Raw genomic sequence first — 19,557 nt, forward strand, 5'->3', positions numbered from 1 at the left:
GAATTTGCACGTGAGTTGTTAAGCTTCATATATATTGTCATGTTAAATATCTGTTGTATGTATCTACTATCTGTATGTACTTATGTGAAATCTCTCTTCTATAACTTCGCCGTATTGTCAGTAGCGACCTTTAGTGTCTTCATAACAGCCGTAGTGAAAACAAGGATTGAATTTGAACTCAACGTCTCAGGAACAATTTCATACGAGACGTGTGATCGAAAAGTCGTTTCTTTCTCTAAGGTACGAATAATACATTGTACTCATTCATTTTGACGAGTACGTTTTTTTTATTTACGAAAGGTGTACACACATTTCTCTTCTATCTATTCTAAGTGAATATTTCACAATCTGTGCCCCAAGTTATTAATAATCGTAAATATTTTATTCCGGGTCAAATACAGTTTTATACAATTATTACCATATTTTATATATTTCATCATATCAAAATATCATCAGTTTAAATACTAATTTATTACACAGTTTAAATAACTTAAAATTATTTAAAATTATAATCGTTAGTATCCTGGCAATACCAATTAAATCTGTAATATTTTTGATTTTATAATTAAACAATTTGTAGATCTGCTAATAAAATTTAATGTGTGTGCACTTGTGTACCTGAATTACACACACATTTTTAGTTTAATAATTTAATTTACGCAACAGGCGTATTTCATTTGATAAAGAAAATACGAGAAAGAGCAACGCGTATGAATGCAAAAATAGAATTTAATTACTTCGATTGTACAATAATATTTTAAAGCATTTGTGATTACAGGTCATGCGTCGCATCGTAGACCTGTTGCTTATATGTAGCTTTTTACACCCTTATTTCTATTGCACAGGTGAGTTAATATTACTATATTTTATATTTAACAGCGTGTGCGCAATAAAGTCATATTAAAAAAAAAATTTCTTTGTATGAGATAAACTAATTTTTGGCAGTTAATTTTCAACGTGTTTATTTCGTGTTTGAATTTTGCAACCTCTCGATTGCATATGCATGTATAAATAAATCTCTGCGCTTCCAATAATATTATTTATTCACTTGCATTTCCAACATGCAAATTATGTGCAAATGTGCAAATCTTCAAAATGTAATAAAAATATGTATTATGTTAGAAGGCTCCGCATCATTTTGCAAAAAACCCGATTGGTTTCAATGCGATAATGGCAAATGCATACCTTTCGTATCAGAGTGTGACAAATATAATGACTGTGGTGATAATTCGGATGAAGAAAATTGCACGGACTTTAAAGTGAGTATTGTATGGTTAGTATACGAAACTTATCACTTACCAGGTGCGTTTCGATCCTCGTATTTCGACCCTCTACATTTTATTAAGTTCGGAACATCCAGTTTGTAAACCGGCGCACAGATATTTTCAACTTCTTACTTGAATCACACATACACACGTGTACACACGCGCAAAATGAAATAAAATAATTTCTTCGCGTGCTTTCAGCTGATACTGCCCGATTCCATCAAATGCGCCAAAGACGAATTTATATGCGCGGATTCCGAATGCATACCAAAGGGAAAGTTTTGCGACGCAGTACCCGACTGCTTGGATGGAAGCGACGAATATACCGGCTGTGTGAAAAAGGTGAGTAGATCAGGATTTTCAGTATGTTATCGCGCAGCATTCAGCTATATCGATCTCGTTCGCGGTATTCGTCCGACATGATGACAAATTCGCATTTTCTCGGTCGGGATAGTTAAAATGCAAAGGCAAATTTCGCTGTTCCGACGGGCATTGTATAGCGAAAGACTGGGTTTGCGATAACAAGAAGGATTGTCCCGATGGTAGCGACGAACGAAATTGCGGTAACGTTTGAAAAATATGCTATTGACATCGAACTGTAAACACAGAAAAATATTATTTGTACCTGTTGTATTAAATTCGGTTAATTGGAATAAGCCGAAATTTTTATGTTTTAATGTTTTAGCATCTTAATATAATATTCTTGATTGAATTATTAAACTTACTAGGATTGAAAATATATTTTGAATAAATTTGATGCTTATGATGAACTTATGGTATACTTGTGGATATATAAACTTACAAAATGCTTGAAACAAGGATATATTTTGCTAAAAGTATCAAATAAGCTTTTCGAATATTTGTGATGAGTATATTTTAATATGTGATACGTATATTTTAATTGTGACGGGTATATTTTAATACTATATCAAGAAAATATTCTTTTTTTCAAGATAACCATTACTTAAAAGAAGAAAAATTAACTGAGTAACTGCTTTTCTACGCAGTACAAGAAATATTTTTCCCGTAGATAGAGAAAGGAATGATAATTTCACTATATCAGAGAAATTCCCTTTAACGTTTCTTATTTTCGGACAGAAAATAAAATATTGGACGCGAGCAATTGTACAAATGAGAATGGCGGGTACTTGTGTAAAAATCAAAGATGCATCTCTCTTAGCACGGTGTGCAACGAGAAGGACAACTGCGGCGATGGATCGGATGAAGGCGACGGTTGTAAAAATAGTATGTTGTAATTCGATGTATGCAAATTGTTCACTACCTTCTATCTCGTAACACATGAATATACAATGCGATGTAGTTTCCGCATTATTTTTTACAATATCGCAAAAATATCTATTCTTCCACAGGTACAGCGTTATGCACATCAATGGGATGCAGCGATATATGTAGGATGACTCCTAATGGACCTATTTGTACCTGTCGACCTGGTTACACATTACAAGATAATCACACGTGCATAGGTAAATTCAGAATGCGAAAAAATCGTGCGAAGGCTATGTTTCCCCCTCCTCAATACGATTCACTTTTGCAGATATCGACGAGTGCGCAACTTATGGGATATGCGATCAACGATGCATGAATACGAAAGGGTCATATAAATGCACCTGTCAAACGGCTTATTCGTTACTGGACGACAAGAGAACCTGCCGAGCGCAAGGTGAATTAATTTATGAACACAACGATGATTATTTATATATAACGAAAGTCCTCAATTTTTACTTCGTACTTCAGGCGGCGAGGCCACAATGATGTATTCTACGAAAACGGAGATTCATGCAATGTTTCTCAATTCGAGAATGAACGTCACTATAGCGCAAAACTTAAGCCATGCCGTCAGTGTAGCTGTGAACGGAGATTACCTATATTGGTCCGAGACCGAGGAAGGCAAGGAGGCGATCGTGAAAAGTATCTTTGGAATAAAGAAGGAATTCATCGTTACAGCAGGTACCTTATCAATGGCGCTTATCGATAATTGCGATCTTTGCAAAGTATTTGTGGAAATAACCTTCCAAAGACGTTATGTCTTCGACATAAATTTTAAATGAAACCGAATGAATTCTTGATGCTTCTTTAATTACTATATCTAAAGAAAAAATTGATTGTACTCAGCAAACACCAAGTTGCGTAACTATTAATTATAATTTCTTACTTAACAATTGTTATATAACGCGTTATATAACTGTAACTATCTGCTGGTATTATTTATTATTGTATTTCCTAAATTTTGCGTGTTCTCTCTTTGTAAAGGTTTAGACATGTTGACGGATATAGCTGTCGACTGGATCACAGGTAACATATATTTCACGGATGACGGTTACATGCGTATCGGAGTTTGCGACAACAACGGCACATACTGCACTGTATTAATCAATAATCAAACTAGAAATCCGGGGGGACTAGCCTTGCTACCAACTAATGGGTATGAATGTTACATACCAAAGCGATATTTAAAAATTACAGATATAACCCAGATAGCGTATGTTAGTTTCACATACGTTCTTTAAATGTATGTAACGTTTCGTAATTGTGCTACATATGTTTAAAGAACGTGTATGAAACTGACCGTGCTGCACCTGGGAAATAAATCCGATCTTTTTCGACGTACACTTTTAGATTAGATCTTTAGGTTAGATCGTGTATTAAGTAAAAGAATAAAAAGATAAAAATTTCCAATCTTTTTTATTACAATCTGGAAATTTATGTACAATTTGGAAATAAGATATATATAACAATACTTGCAGAATAATGTACTGGAGCGATCGAAGCTCCCACGCGTATATAGCGATGGCAGGGATGGACGGCAAAAATAGTCGTTTATTCCTTACTGAAAACGTAGAATGGCCAAAAAGCATGACCATCGATTATCCAAACAACCGATTGTATTGGGTAGATGCTAAATTAGCTGTTGTCGAATCAATACGTCTAGACGGCACTGATCGAAGGGTTAGTCTTTGTTCCTTCTCTAAAAGAAAACCACGATCCAAATTCAACGATTCGAAAAATATATTTATGGTTTGATTATCTGCAGACTGTACTGCGCGATTTTGTACAACATCCATTTTCTTTGGCTGTCTTCGAAAATAAATTGTATTGGAGCGACTGGACCGAAAAAACGATACAGTCCTGCAATAAGTTTACAGGGAAGGATTGGAGGATCGTGTTACGTGCTGATAACACACCGTACGGCGTGCATATCGATCACTCAGCGTTAAAACCTAAAGTACGCAGCATATCTATGTATATTATTGTTTTGCGTCGCAAAAGTAGACAGATTTGTAAAAGATGTCCACGTGATCGTAAACTAATCTAATTGCAGAACCCTAATCCATGTAACTTGAAAGCTTGCTCGCAACTGTGCATGTTGAACCAAAATAAAAGCTATACGTGCGCTTGTACTCTGGACAAGAAACTGGGCTCCGACGGACACACATGTCGAGGTGAATCCTTATTGCACTCTCATGTCCGTTTCTACCGTCACGGTTTAAATTTCATCGACGATTAGCCTATTAGCTGAACTAATCAATGCGATTAATCGATACCGTTGGGTTAATCGTCGGTTTTAATTAACATTTAAATCATGATGGTAGGAACGAGCATCGATGATGTAAATCGAAACTCTAACGTATGATCGATATGAAATGAATGTTAAAACAGATGTAATTTCAGATGTGAAGAAGAGGCAACACATTATTATCGCTGCGAGGGGCGCTTTTATTGATTATTATCACGAATTACTGGGCAAGCCGAAGATAACAGCGAACAATGGCTACAGACACATAACTGCAGTAGCGTACGATTCGCTTTCCGGTATAGCGAGATTATTGTATTTACGCAGCACGTTATACTACAGTTTTTACACGTTGACTCTCTCTCTCTCTCTTACAATTATGTCTTATTTAGGCTTTATATTTGCCGGCGATCAGTTTAGCAACAACATCATTCGCTACGATCCGGTTTACGGCGATATTAAAATTTTCATGTCGATGAGGAACGAAATTTTAGGAGGAATGGCGTTTGACGACTTTGGCAATAATTTATACTTGTCGGACATAGAACGAAAGACTATTGAAGTGCATAGTCTATCAACCGCGGCGAACACGACTTTCTACTTGGAAGAACGACCTTACGACATCGCATTGGTGCCTGAAGAAGGGTATGTACAGGGTGTTGTATCAACATACAGCTCATTACGACGGATTGCTTGCCCAGAGGGATGGCGACTAATCTGAAAGATTTCTCATGGCGTGTTCTCTCTCACGCGTGCCCCTGCAGCGTGTAACCCGTCGTAATGAGCTGTATGTTGATGCAACATCTTACAGTCGGCGTCATGTATGCTGTATCATTCCTTGCATCGAGAATCGGGCGATTTTTATTCTTAGGGGCTCAGCTGACTCATTGGTTCGAGACAATGCCTTAAGTTTTTATCTTTAAGTAACGCACAATGATTGTCTGTGTCTTGAGTCTTAAATTATAAAATCGTTTTGTTTGTGATTGATAACAAACCGCTATGTGATAGAAAAAAATTAAAAAATGATAACTCAGACAAAGATTGAGGGCATAAACATTGTTTTAAAAATACAAGTCGGCTATTCTGGCAGGTCTCTTAGGTCCGTTCCAGATTACGGATTGGGGATTACAATGTCAGATCAATCAGGTAATTAAAATCTTGCTTTTGATTTATCTGATTAGTCCGATTGCGGTCCTCAATTTAGTGTGATACGGGCCTTACACATATAAGATCAAAATCGTTATAACTAGAGTCATTACAACCCTGTCACGTTGTAGTTAGCGTTACTTATGCGATTCAACTTCATGGGTTAATATAAGATTGAAAATCATGTAATTTTCCGCGCATGGAAATAGTACATGCGTGCATGACGCCGACTGTACCGCGTTTACTCGATCGCTGTTGCCGTTACGATTGCAATTGTTATTTACGGAATAACTTATAATTATACGTTCCGTGTTATCGTAGCGTAATGTTCGTGGTGTTCCGAGGCGAAAAAGGCTACCATATAGACAAAATGCAAATGACTGGAATTGGTGTGAGAACAAAGTTCGTAGAGAGCGATTTGCTGGGCCCGACGGTGTCGTTGTGCTACGACAGAGAGCAGAGAAAAATCTTTTGGAGCGACGAAGGCACCGGTCGCATCGAAAGCGCTGAGACCACAGGTTCTCGTTTCAGTTTAAGCGTTACAAATGTCCACGGCTGCTTTCGGCGGAGTGCGCTATCAGCGCTTTCGCGCTTATTCCATCTTTATCGCTTATTGGACGCAAAACAAAGATAGGATGACGCAAAGATAGAATAGCGCTGATAGCGTGCTTCTCGAACGCGGCCTACGTGTTGCTGGCGTGAACCCCAAAGCGTGGTCTACAATGGGTGGTAATGTTTATAAGAAGTAAGAGTAAGAAATTAACTAATCATAGTCGATTATTCTTCTTACATTCTCATCCGATCATAAATACGATCGGTCAATTTCTTATTCTCACTTCTTATAAACATTACCGCCCATTGTGTGGACCACGTTCAAAACGGTACCAAACTGATACATGTCTCTTACATGGCAGATATTATCGTACGGTCGCGCGCAATATTTCATTGCAAGTAATCACACGAACGTTGGAATAATGCCGAGCAATTCAAACTTTCAGGTTTCGGCAGGTATCTTTTCCGTACCGGACTAAAGGAGCCCGTGAGCCTTGCCGTCGCCGGAGAATACGTTTTCTGGACCCAACGCGGATCGAATAGACTGTTTTCGGCTGATAAGAACAATATGCATCAGAAGAACAACGGTGCCATGATCCGTGAGTTCGACGTTACAGGAAATGACGGGGAACGTGATATGAATATGTAGGATGACTACTCGGCGATACATATTTGTTTTTCCAGATATGGCTGAAAAAGTAGAAATAACGCATCTGGTAGCCCTGCACGGAATTGTCGTCCACGAGGAGTACAGTTGCCGCGACAACAATGGCAATTGTTCGCACGTGTGCTTGCCTTCTCCTGACGCTTCATACGTGAGTATGTTTTGCAGTCGGTTGAAGTGAGCACAAGGTGATGCAATCATACATCCGAACATTCGACGAATGCAAATGCATAGAATTAATAAAAGCGTCACGAATACGTTACCTAACCCGCGACGCATGCACCGGCTCGGCGATTATCTATCGAAGAAACGTATCGTTATGGGACTACAATATGTTCAATTTGACGCAATAACTTTCAGATTTGCGCTTGTCCTCCCGAAATGATGTTGAGTGCGGATAATCATACGTGCAGTCCGCAATCCGCCTGTCCGCCCGGCAAGATTAAATGCAGCGAGCACAACGTCTGTATAAAACGGCAACAATGGTATGCTTTGCGTATCGCCTTCTTTCTTCTCTCATATATTTCACAATTAATCAGAGATAGTTCCCTAATTATTCCAACAAATTATTCCAAAATTATCATATTTTTTTAACAACAATGATTCTAATGATTTTTGTGTGATATATGTTACCTGGCTGATTCAAAGTCAGTTGGACCTCGCTTTGAATATTTTTTCTATTTATCTTTTTTCTATTAAATACAAGGAAAAGGTACAATATGCCATTTTAAAATCGCGTTATCGAGGAATAATATAAATATATAGTAAATTAACGAGATTATAAGGCCTTGTAATTTATGTTTAGGTGCGACGGTATCCAAGACTGCCCGAACGGCGAAGACGAGCCGAGCGGTTGCAAGGAGGCCGGCCACTGCGGGAAAGACAAGTTTATGTGTAAAAATGGCCAGTGCATAAACGGGAAAGATCGATGCAACTTGCGCTACGACTGCCCTGATAAATCCGACGAGCATGACTGCCGGATGATACCTTGTCGAAAAGGCAACTCGATACATTTACTATCTGAGATAATTGTTACAGATTTCACAGACATTTCGACATAATATTTTATAAATGTTTTTGAACTGTTACTTAATAATATATTTTTAAGTATTAAAATTGTGATGTAGAAACATTATTTTTAATGTTTCGATCAAATATTCGATAAACAGTAACAGTTGTATGCAACATGAAAAACTACATATTTGAAAACGTTACACGTTATAAAATATTATTGTAATAACGTTGTGTTAACGATTTCTCGCTTGGGATTTTCTACTGGGATTAAATGAAGCGATGAAAGAAACGGATTGCATCGAATTAAATTCGCATAATCCTTCTTTTATTTACCTTACAGACGAGTTCCAGTGCCACGAGGGAAGTTGCATATCGAGTTCTCTAGTATGCAACGGCCATTTCGACTGTTCCGATACTTCCGACGAATTAAACTGCGAAACACATGAGTGCCTTCCAAGCGAATTTAAGTGCGACATTGGAAAATGCATTTCGATACACTGGAAATGCGACGGCCAAGTACGTCCGTGACTATTTTGAATTATAAAATCACAATTACAATTCGAATATTTCACTACGCATAACGCGCTCACTATAGTAATTTTACTTGTTCTAAATATATCGAGTTTCCCCAATCGGAACTAGCTTCAAAGCTTTTTCCGTTCGCTCTCTACGTTTAGAATGCAATGACGTCACTTTGGATAATCTTCGTGTTTTTACATTTCAGATCGATTGTTCAGATGGGACAGACGAATCCATAAAGATCTGCAAGACGAACGTGTGCAATGACGGGCAGTTCAAATGCACCAGCGGTCGTTGCATATCTTCTTCAATGAAGTGCGACGGCTTCAATGATTGCGATGACGGAAGCGACGAGCAATATTGTCTAAGCGGAAAAAATGGTCATACTGGTAATTGCACCGACGACGAATATCCGTGTTATAACACAGATATGTGTCTCCCGAAAAGGGTGAGGTGAGCTGATCCTTTAAGAATAGTATAGAACATTCGGGGCGAGCGATAAGCGCAAACAATAAAACGCTGGTATCGATTCCAGCTAGACTATTATCTCCCTTGTGGAGGTGAGAAGGGGGATAATTATAACTTCATTTATCTGCTTACAGTTACAGTTTGTTACGTAGACATAGCCAATCGCAGCGACTGTCGGATATATGTGCGGATTATAAATAATTATATTCTAAATAAAAATTGTTTGTCGTTTCCTCTCTTTCCATAGGTGCAACGGTGTCCAGGATTGCCCTAAGAATGACGACGAGCACAATTGCGCATACTGTTTCGAGAACGAATTCGTCTGCGACAATACAAAATGTATCCCGCAGAGCTGGGTATGCGACAAATTCGACGACTGTGGCGACAGATCCGACGAGAAAGAGTGCGGCAGAAATAATTGGAATAATGTGAGAGTCAAGATGAGCAAATGTGAAGAGTTCATGTGTTCTAACGACACTTGTCTACCGTTTAGCAAAGTGTGCGACGGTGTGCAAGACTGCCCGGATGGTAGCGACGAACAGAAAAAATGTTGTATGTAACTAGAAATTTCTAATTGACATAACATAACAAATAATTGTCATTGATCTATTCGGGGATACAAATTAATGTCTCTGTGTAATTAATCTTCAGAGTGCAAAAATTATAATTATTATTATAACTGCTCTCCCAGCACGTGAATATTCCATGAATGTTCTATGAATTTATTATGAATATTTGTACATTTATAGAAAGTATTATAAAAGCACTGTTAAATGTCTTTAACATATTCGAGTGATACTATTATAAACGTTCTATGAATGTCCTGGTGGAAATATTTTGCTGAAAGTACTATGAAATCGATGAAAAGTGAAAATTATGAAAATTATAGAAAAATTACTGACTATATTTCAAAATAAATCATAATTTTTCTTACGAATAATTTAATGTAATTCTATGAAATATAAGGAAAGTTAAATTGTACTGTTGAAAAATAATAACAAATTTTTGGAAGTATTAAATATCATGAAATTTATTGAATCTAACTGATACCTGAATTTTTACTGAAATAAATTGATGGAATAATAGTGAAACTGAGAGAGAATTTCAAATATATTTAAGCAAAATCTCATTATATTTTCAGTAAAATATTCCATCAAGATGTATATAGAATATTTTATTCAATGTGTGGGCAAGTGTCTGGGAAGATCCTGGCACTAAAAGACGAAAGCAGTTGCACGCGCAGATCTCAATTTCTAATTAAATACGTATATCACAGAGTGCATCCATATATAGGACTGTTTATTTTTCAATTAAAGCAATTAATTGCACGTGTGCAGTGAATGAATCTTTCAAAAATGTTCTTTTCTATCATGAATATACGAATCTTTCTGGCTGAAATATTTTACGTATATTCGTAGAACATCCGATTCGAATATTCTGGAATTAAGAACATTCATATTTTACAAGAATATTTCATCGAATATTTCGTGCTATTCGAGCTTATACATGCAAAATCTTCTTTTTCTGAAACGCATAAGAGCGTCCTATCATGAGAAGAACCTTTTCGATCGCGTGCTTTAAAAAAATGCTTGGCAAAAATTCGCGGAAGCTGAGATTTGTTCGTTCGGCAAATGCTTGTAGAATATATATAAACGTTTTTCTACGCGATATACACGGTGTGTTATTTTTCCGCGCAGCAACATCGTGTGGGCAGAACAATCGCTGTCACGGTTTGTGTCACAAGACGCCTCAGGGTGGAGTTTGCGATTGCATAATGGGATATCGCTTGGCTGCCGACATGGTGTCCTGCGACGACGTAAACGAATGCGAACGCGAGGTTTGCTCACAGTTGTGTCATAATACCATGGGCTCTTTCACGTGCTCGTGCTTCAACGGATACGTTATACGCGACGATAAGATCTCTTGCAAAGTCATCGGTAAGAAGTCTCGGTTGAATCTTCCTACGAGTCATTCCGGAAATGAATATCGATCGGTAATCATCTAGGACCGCCGATGGAATTGATCACCGCCACCGATAGAGACATCAGGAAGATATCATCGAATGCACAATCAATCGATGTGATCCATCCGTTATCGGGCCTCAGAGTAAGCGGTCTCGATGTGAACGCGATCGACGACGCGATTTATTGGAGTAACCGTTAGTATTTGTTTAAATTTTGATACATTGACGCGCATTGACACGCGCAGTGTACCTACCGAAAGAGCGGAGATATCGAAAAGGAACCTTTAAGAGCCGCTTTGAAAATGTCCAAGAAATCGTAGGCACTTTTGAAAAGTCTTAGTATTGTCTGTAAATGTGTAAATGACGAGGGAAATAATTGCAGATGATTTGGGCACAATCAACAAGCTCAACGTCAAGACGAAGGAGTCGAGGTTTGTCACGGGCGTCGGGAACCCGGAAGTTCTCGCGGTCGATTGGGTTACTAATAATATCTACTTTAACGATAACAATCGGCCGAACACGATCAAGGTCTCTTCTCGATTATTAGATCAATCTGTAAGATCAATGTCTAATTATTAATTTCGTATATTAATTGAAGGTGTGTAACTTGGAGCAAGAAAAATGTGCGACAATAGTCAAGATAGAAGGTGTTGGTAAGGTAACGTCTCTCGTAGTTGACCCAAATAATAGGTATCTATATTCATTATGCTGTGTACTCTTACTTTCGTTTACCCAATCCAGAATCTCACGAAATTTGGAGTATCGTTCGGTGTTTCAGATGGCTGTTCTGGGGTCAAACCAGCTGGCAAGTGTACGACAAGCCATTCAGTGAAATATATCAAACGGACATGATGGGCTCCAACATGAAGATAATTGCTTCTCGACGTATAGGCGTCGTGAATGGATTGGCAATCGATCACATGAAATCTAAACTGTACTGGACGGACAGCTTTTACAAAACTATCGAGTCATCTGATTTGGATGGGACTCAACGTAGGACATTCTTGAAAACAGTATGTCGAAGGATATCGTTATTTCGAGGCTTCCAAACTCGTGAACTATAAAATATACGAGATGTTCTCGCCTGGTATTCAAGCACGAATGTGCCACAAGCAAAACGGCATTAATAAGTAATCGTCCGATAACCGATTCTTCGATCTTTAGGTGCATCAACCGTTAGGTATCAGTATTTTCGAAAATTCGCTGTATTGGCTGATGGGTTCAAACGGCCGATTGCAAAAGTGCAAGCTCTACGGCGAAAAATCGTGCGAATCGATAAACATAGGCTTGGACAATATCCACAAACACTTCGCCATCCTACACGTTTCTAATCATCCTTCTGGTTGGTATATTGTTCCTATCTAAAAAAGAAACCAGCGAACGCAGTAAAAATGCAATTGAAAAATAATATTTCACTTGATGCCTGTTATACAGTTGGGAATCCTTGCAAAAATCTGAAGTGCGGCTATATGTGCGTTTTGACGGATAAAGATGCGGCATGCATTTGCCATGACGGTAAACCGATAAAGCCTAACAACGTCTGTCGAGCAGATACTCCGAATGATAAAGAAATGTTCGCGTCGAACGAAACCAATACTCGATCAAGACCCATTAGACACTACAACAGCACCTTTAGCGGAATATTCATCGCGTTGGCGATCATTATATTGGTTCTAACCGGTATCTTTTACTACCAAAAACATAAATTAAAGATGGCAGCACTGAACAAACTTAGGTGCGTCCTAAATTCAGATTTGATTAGAAATCGATTTTCGATATTATTACTTGCGTGTAATTAACGCGTAACAATATGATGTAATCTCAACAGTATCCGCTTCCAAAATCCATCGTACGATCGAAGAGACGAAGTTACGGCGACGATCATTTCAACGGCTTCAAATTCAATATCTCCCGGAGAACACGAATATACGAATCCTATCAACGAAACATTGTTAATGGTATGAAGTAATAATGTATTATCTAATGTGGCATTATTTCTTGTACATTTCAATTACATAATCCGTGCTCGTATAATGTTTTACGCTACACACAATCGCGTCTAATATTGAAACATTTTCAATATTTCTTTTTTTGTAGATTGTGGAGGAAAATGAGACAAAGCAGTCAGAAACGGCGAATGTAAGTCAATTGGGACAAGAAGTCGAAGCAATCCACACGAAACAAGACACTCTCATTTCTTTCATGCGATAAAAGTGATCCAACGTTATCAGCGAAAAGCATCGGAACTTAATATTAAAATTGAATTTTTAACAGTCTTTAAATAGCTTTAAAGAATGTTTCAATTGATGTCATTACAATAGTGACACAAATATAAATAGATTTAATGTAATATAATGTAATATATATAATATATACATATGCATATATAAATAATATATCTCTGCTATATATCAGAAATACAATTACGACACAATATTGTCACACGTTAAAAAATATGTTCGGAAACGTTTTTCTCCTCAACAATACACTCAAAGTATTTAAGATATACTCGAACATGTAAGAGTAATTTGGATAAAAACTGTCTAAATTGAAAAAATATGTTTAGGAATATTTATATATTAGGAATGCAATATTTTGAGTATATCCTAAATACTTTGAGTGCATTGAGAAGGAAAATGTGGCTATATAAAATTTAGGCAAAATTTATAGCCTCATTTAACAAAATCTACACGATATTGTTTCTTTACATTTGAACATATAGCCAGTTTAAAATAAAATATACAAAATTCGCGAATATAAATATATTTGGGTAGTATTTTATATAGCTACATTTTTCTTCTGAATGCACTCAAAGTATTTAGGATGTACTCAAAGTACTGTGACAATATTGAGAAGAAAAACGCGGCTATATAAAATATTGTCCAAATATATTTATATTCGCGATTTTCGTGTATTTTATTTTAAGCTGACTATATGTTCAAGTGTAAAAAAGCAATTGCATTACCGTATTGTAGATTCCGTTAAAGGGACTATAAATTGCTAAAAAAAATCTGTACATATATATTTATCAAAACATAATGTACATACTCACATATATATTATCTATTGTTATGCATAAAAATACATTTTTACAATTCTATATAAAACAGTTCTATCTGATACAATAAAACTTTTATTTTGTATAACAAGATAGTCAACAATTTAAACAATAATTATAATAAACTCCATTTTTTACTCATATATATATATATAGCACTGCTACATTAAAAAAAAAGATAGTAATTTAATTAAAGATTTAGTAATATCCATATTTATATATGTATAAACTAAATTACATTAATGAGGATTATATATATATGTGTAATTTAGTTTATACATATATAAATATGGATATTACTAAAATTGAATTTTTAGTCTATTATTATATGCAAAATTTTAAGAAAATTTTGTTATTACAATGCTATCAAAAGTATTTATTGTTTTAACAAAAAGAGAAATGCCATCAATGTTACTTTGTCTAATATAAGAGAGTAAAAGAAAGGAGACTAAGTAGACCTGACCCTCGGAATTTCTTGAAAAGTCCAACTAAATGTTGAAACCTGAGTTTTCGTATGAGCGATAAAACATTAACAGAGATGCTAGCGCATTCATAAATCACATTACAATTTGTGCTATCGTCATTGTATTATCGTCTCAACTAAGATAAGGACTATCAAGCGCACCAACACCCGCTACTATTCCACCTTCATTTTCGGTCGATGATTTAGTCCTCAAAATATGGCCAACTTCTTCATTCAGTATTATTTGTTTGGCATCTCTAAAATATATATACGGATATGATGTTATGTTAAAGGTTATTCAACAATTACGTCACGCTAAATTTGGGTATTTTTTAATCTTCTTTCCCTTTCGTCACAATTTCGTTACAATTTGCTCCCCTTCCAATATTACGTGACATGTGAAAATATCAAATTAATTATTTTATAATTTTGATTAGTAAACCATTTTTTTTTTAAATAAATGTTTAAAAATTAATATTTTGATCATTAACACAAAATAACGTTAAAATTAAAAAAATTTTCTCTAAATGTGTCACGAATGCAAACAAAGTGGATAACCATGCGCATCCATATTTATAAGTTATGCTACCAATGTGACGTTCCTTCACTCCCCCCTCTCTTCCATCGCAGACTTTCACATAAGCTAATAGCCCCTCTTCCCCCCTCGTGATATACTTGTTGAATGGCCCCTTTCTGCTATGTTTAATTTTATCTATTTTTTATCATAGTGTGTGTGCGCGTGCTAATCGCGTCTTTTTATGTGCACTTACCCCACTACAACTCCATATATGCCAAGTTCTGCCACAACATCCGATAAACTGACTTTACTTTCTGATATCGGTTCCTGCGCAGCGCGTATCAGATAGTTCGTCTGTAACGGAGGATAAATGCGATCCATGAGAATCCATGCTGTTCTCTCGTTTTTATTTTTCATAGAATTCAGACACGTTCTTATGTCGTCGTTATATATATTGTTTCCTCCACCTTCTCGTTGCGGTTTAAGGACAAACTTTTTTGGCTCACTTATAGCCATTGTCACTGCCTTTTCTCCGTCATCGTTCTGTTGTTAAAACAAATATATTATTCAACTTGGCTGAGTTAATGCTTGTGATTTGCATAAGCATGAAGTCCAACGTAAATATATCGATTAATCAATAAATAGATGTCTTACGAAGTCTAATGTATATAGGCCGGCAAATACTTCTTGCACTTTAGTAACAGAATCTTCGTCCTTTAAAAATTTCTTCAATACGCTCGATTGAGCCAGAGATTGTTGTACCTAAAAACAAAGATATCGAAATATATAATAGCAAGAAATTTAAGAGATATTCTCAATATGTATATCTTATATATTATTTTGTATTAAACAATACACACCTTCTTAGTACCTGCTAAGTGATACTGTATTGACGGGCATTTTATTGCTCGTGAACGCTCTATTAGCAATCTTATATCCCATTCTTGAGCAGTAGGATAAGCCTCGAGTTGGTAACCAGAGCGATAGTAAACTACAGCTACTACCATATTTTCACTAAAACAGTTAAAACAACGTATATTTCAAATGTTCTCTGAATTATATGCTAATTTTCAAAATATTTGGACTGAAAATCTTTATATTATATAAATACGTTGACGTAATCAAAAACACGTAAATTAAAATTAAGAGATTATAATACCTCAACTACTATTTGTAAACTTACACAATTAATTCCTTATTTGGTCCTAATTTTATTTCAGATTCAGATATTAAGCTTGTTAAACTTCTTCTAATAATCTTGATCTGCGGATTTAATCGACGAATTTCAAATTCATGAAACCTTTGATCGCATATATTATAAGTCACATCTTCGACAACAAACAATATAATAGCCCTGAAACATTTATGTATCCATAAATCTTATTTAAAAAGAAATATAGAACATGAAACAAGAACTTTTGTAATGCTTAACCTACTCTTTATTATTATACAGTTTCCATGCTGTTGTTAATCCATTGCAAAATCCAGTAAGGCTATTGTTTTCTGGAATCTTATGGAAAATAATGAATTAATCATAGTTTACGAGATATCTTTTTTTTAAATGTAGCAGTGCTACAAATATGTATACAATATGATAAATTTAATTGTAAAAATGTTAAAACTATAATTTAAACATAAGTATAAGAAGCAAATAAGAGCCAAATACAGATATGAAGTTATTATTGGTACAATAATTGTGTACAATATAAAATTTTAATCAAAGCAAGATTAGAAACAAACTATGTTTGGCTCTTACTTGTCTCTCATTTATGCTTAAATAAAACTTATGTTGTAATATAATGAGCATACAATTGCTACAATGTAAGTGACAATGCAATCAACTATATTTTATGAAAATATTCTGAAGGAATAATTAATTTTTTTTAACTTACATTTTTTGTTTTTTCTGCATATCCCAATTCTGCTAATATATACCTGAAGTAAATTCATCATCAATATACATTCTTTCTTAAATGATATATATCTTTTATGATAAAAACTTTTACATTGAATATTTACTTATGGTATTGCGATGTAATACTAGCTATACCAGCAAAACTAGATGCTATCGTATTTATTTCAACCTGCTTTATTTTGCTGCCTGACTCCCCATGTAACAAATAATCTGATCTTAATAATCCAAGGCTTATGTTCTAAAAAAAATCCAAAACATTTAATATCATCATAAACAATATCCACGTGACTAAATACTATCACCACTATCCAATGGTGATAACTATTATTGGATGTTACATACTTGACCGAAACCCTCCTGATGTACAGTCTCATATATATGGAATAATTCTGCTGTAAACGGATCAGCTTTGATCGTGCTATTACACAAATATATAATGCTGCATTAAAATAAAAAAAAAAGGAACATATACGATTGTAGCTTTAATAATAATACCTTCTTAAACTATTTGTAATAAATTCCTTATCATAAGCAACCTTATGGATAAGTTCGTTCAATAGAGTTTGTACACTTTTGGCAGTTTCAAAGCTCTTTCTAGGAAAACTCGTTGGTAATAGCGCAAAAGGTAATATCTGTACTTGGTCTGTGTTAGGATTCTCCTTAGATCGCATACTTATACCTGTAACATTATAAAATTTTGGTATATAAATCTATGATTAAGACAAATAATACTGATTGATTTTATAATTGTACGTAGTCTCAAAATTGTTATACTTAAATCTATAAGAATAACAGAATTGCGAAGGCAAATGTGTGTTATGTAAGTTTCACGTGTCTAATTACTAAGTAGAACTTCATTTTATCAGTAACAAAAGATATCATTACCATGCATAAGAGCCCAGTCTTTCGCCTTATCTACAGTTTGCGTTAGTTTCTCCTTTGAGAGGGGAAGTTGTATGCAAGGTTCTACCCGAGATACACTCATAATGAAATAATTGAGTTAAATGACAATTCACGCGTGAAATTCTTCTTGCGAAATTGTACACACAACCAGCTACAAGTTCGAATGTCAACTGCTGTCAACAGAGTTCGAACAGATAAAGCGAGGTACGATGAAAGCCGACATTAGTGCCACCTCACGCTAAATCGGACAATCAGCATAACTAAACGTAGATAAAAAGGATTTCTACCGAATATACACATATATTTTATTTATTTAACAATAATCACTGACAAATTTTATCTACATCTTTATAAACAATTTATTTCATGATGGAACTTTTATAAAAAGCTGATAAAGCTTAATTTCGCAGAAAATTTTATTTCTTGCGTAATAACTGTTTGATCATTATAATGATTTGATGTAAATAAATTTTATAGCATTAATAATTTTAACATATTTACAGATACTGAATTAATTAAATTAAATTAAGTTTATAATTTTGTAATTGTGCGATATATCGAATGTAGGTCACACATTTATCGATCCGTTCGTATCTATGATAGTAGAGAAATATATCGTTTAAAAAATATTGTTTAACTTCACATATTTGCTGCCGTGGATATGTTTTATAATTTGGCTGTTTGTGACGGTAGCACGTTTTTTATAGCGAAACATCTCATGCGAAACTTCCATCTTCTATTTCATCGTAAATGCCCTTTTAAAAAGTTTAAAAAGTCTGATAGAATAGGGAAGAAGAAATCAATATAATTGAATCATCTTCTCGATTTATAAATTAGAGATTTCTTATCTGACACATTCGATAAATTTTTTATCCATTTTTCTTATATTAATACATATATTGAGGTCGTCATCGATCAAAAATGATTAATTTCTTATCTGTCAGATTATATTACTTGCGAAAGATAAGATACAATCCTTATTAAGTATATTATCTATTCACAAAATTCATATAAGAATATTTTTCACCTAAAACTAATAGATACAAATTAACATAGGATCTTAATTTGTTAGTTAAATGTAAGAGAATGTTTAATTAAATGGAAAAATATGTACGTTTAGGCAAAACGAAATATTATCAGAGTTGTGTAGAAATTGGTTACTATTATTATTAGGATGATTAATTTGTATAAATTATATTGTTATGTATTATATATAACATTAGCTTTATTATCCAGATGTTTCACAGATATACATACGTATCCACAATGCAACAATATTATTATATATTTCTGCAAAACATTGCACTCTCATTGTTGCCATCTATTTGAATTGCGCGCGCGAGGCGCTGCTTCGAGCGCGCGGATACTTCGAGATATCGCAACTATTGCGATATGTACAGTCAATTGTATTACAAATGGCGGCACGTCACTTCGGATTCGAGAAGTCGTTCTATACTTTTTGAGGTTTCCGCTCATTGAAGATGAGTTTAGCGCGCGAATTGTCATCGCCGGACCCATCGAACGTAAGTTTCGAGTATTCGTCGTGACGAAATCTCGCTAAATAATCGCCGAAGATAA

General features: G+C 35.1%; 2 protein-coding genes across 3 annotated transcripts; one reads left to right on the forward strand and one right to left on the reverse strand.

The window, feature by feature from the left end:
• The first annotated feature begins 781 nt into the window (after positions 1–781).
• Positions 782–13,453, forward strand: LOC106745913 (vitellogenin receptor). Its single transcript, XM_014621917.1, is given in 31 exon segments — positions 782–845; positions 1,123–1,259; positions 1,467–1,607; positions 1,720–1,828; positions 2,364–2,510; positions 2,636–2,749; positions 2,821–2,946; positions 3,021–3,233; positions 3,537–3,708; positions 4,031–4,232; positions 4,318–4,509; positions 4,606–4,726; positions 4,956–5,096; positions 5,190–5,442; positions 6,265–6,461; positions 6,942–7,094; positions 7,180–7,310; positions 7,520–7,644; positions 7,965–8,158; positions 8,514–8,689; positions 8,898–9,145; positions 9,408–9,712; positions 10,858–11,097; positions 11,166–11,318; positions 11,506–11,651; positions 11,722–11,813; positions 11,902–12,136; positions 12,288–12,465; positions 12,558–12,858; positions 12,952–13,111; positions 13,221–13,453. Coding segments are annotated over 31 exon segments (5,280 nt in total). The 3' UTR covers positions 13,335–13,453.
• A 1,033-nt stretch (positions 13,454–14,486) lies between these two features.
• On the reverse strand, positions 14,487–18,172 carry LOC106745911 (glutathione synthetase-like). 2 transcript variants are annotated; one of them, XM_014621915.1, is made up of 11 exons: positions 17,962–18,172; positions 17,572–17,755; positions 17,419–17,494; positions 17,181–17,314; positions 17,054–17,096; positions 16,598–16,671; positions 16,345–16,515; positions 16,022–16,175; positions 15,816–15,923; positions 15,415–15,704; positions 14,487–14,901 (listed from the first exon to the last, which is right to left on the reverse strand). In XM_014621915.1, exons 1-11 carry the CDS (start codon positions 18,059–18,061, stop codon positions 14,778–14,780), a joined length of 1,458 nt encoding a protein of 485 aa, XP_014477401.1. In that variant the 5' UTR covers positions 18,062–18,172; the 3' UTR covers positions 14,487–14,777. The 2 variants fall into 2 exon arrangements, with proteins under 2 accessions (XP_014477401.1, XP_014477400.1); XM_014621914.1 differs by having other exon boundaries at positions 17,419–17,515.
• Positions 18,173–19,557: the final 1,385 nt, after the last annotated feature.

Source organism: Dinoponera quadriceps, unplaced genomic scaffold (genome assembly GCF_001313825.1).
Source record: "Dinoponera quadriceps isolate SergipeBrazil2010 unplaced genomic scaffold, ASM131382v1 scaffold1872, whole genome shotgun sequence".
NCBI classification, from domain to species: Eukaryota; Metazoa; Arthropoda; class Insecta; order Hymenoptera; family Formicidae; genus Dinoponera; species Dinoponera quadriceps.

What these genes read in the sequence shown, in the direction of transcription:
- LOC106745911 (XM_014621914.1), bottom strand. Translation starts at nt 18,061, where the DNA reads ATGAGTGTATCTCGGGTAGAACCTTGCATACAACTTCCCCTCTCAAAG. An exon ending in ATTACAAATAGTTTAAGAAG is followed by an intron (nt 17,516 to 17,571) that starts GTATTATTATTA and finishes ATTTTAATGCAG; the next exon opens with CATTATATATTTGTGTAATA. An exon ending in ATCAGGAGGGTTTCGGTCAA is followed by an intron (nt 17,315 to 17,418) that starts GTATGTAACATC and finishes GATTTTTTTTAG; the next exon opens with AACATAAGCCTTGGATTATT.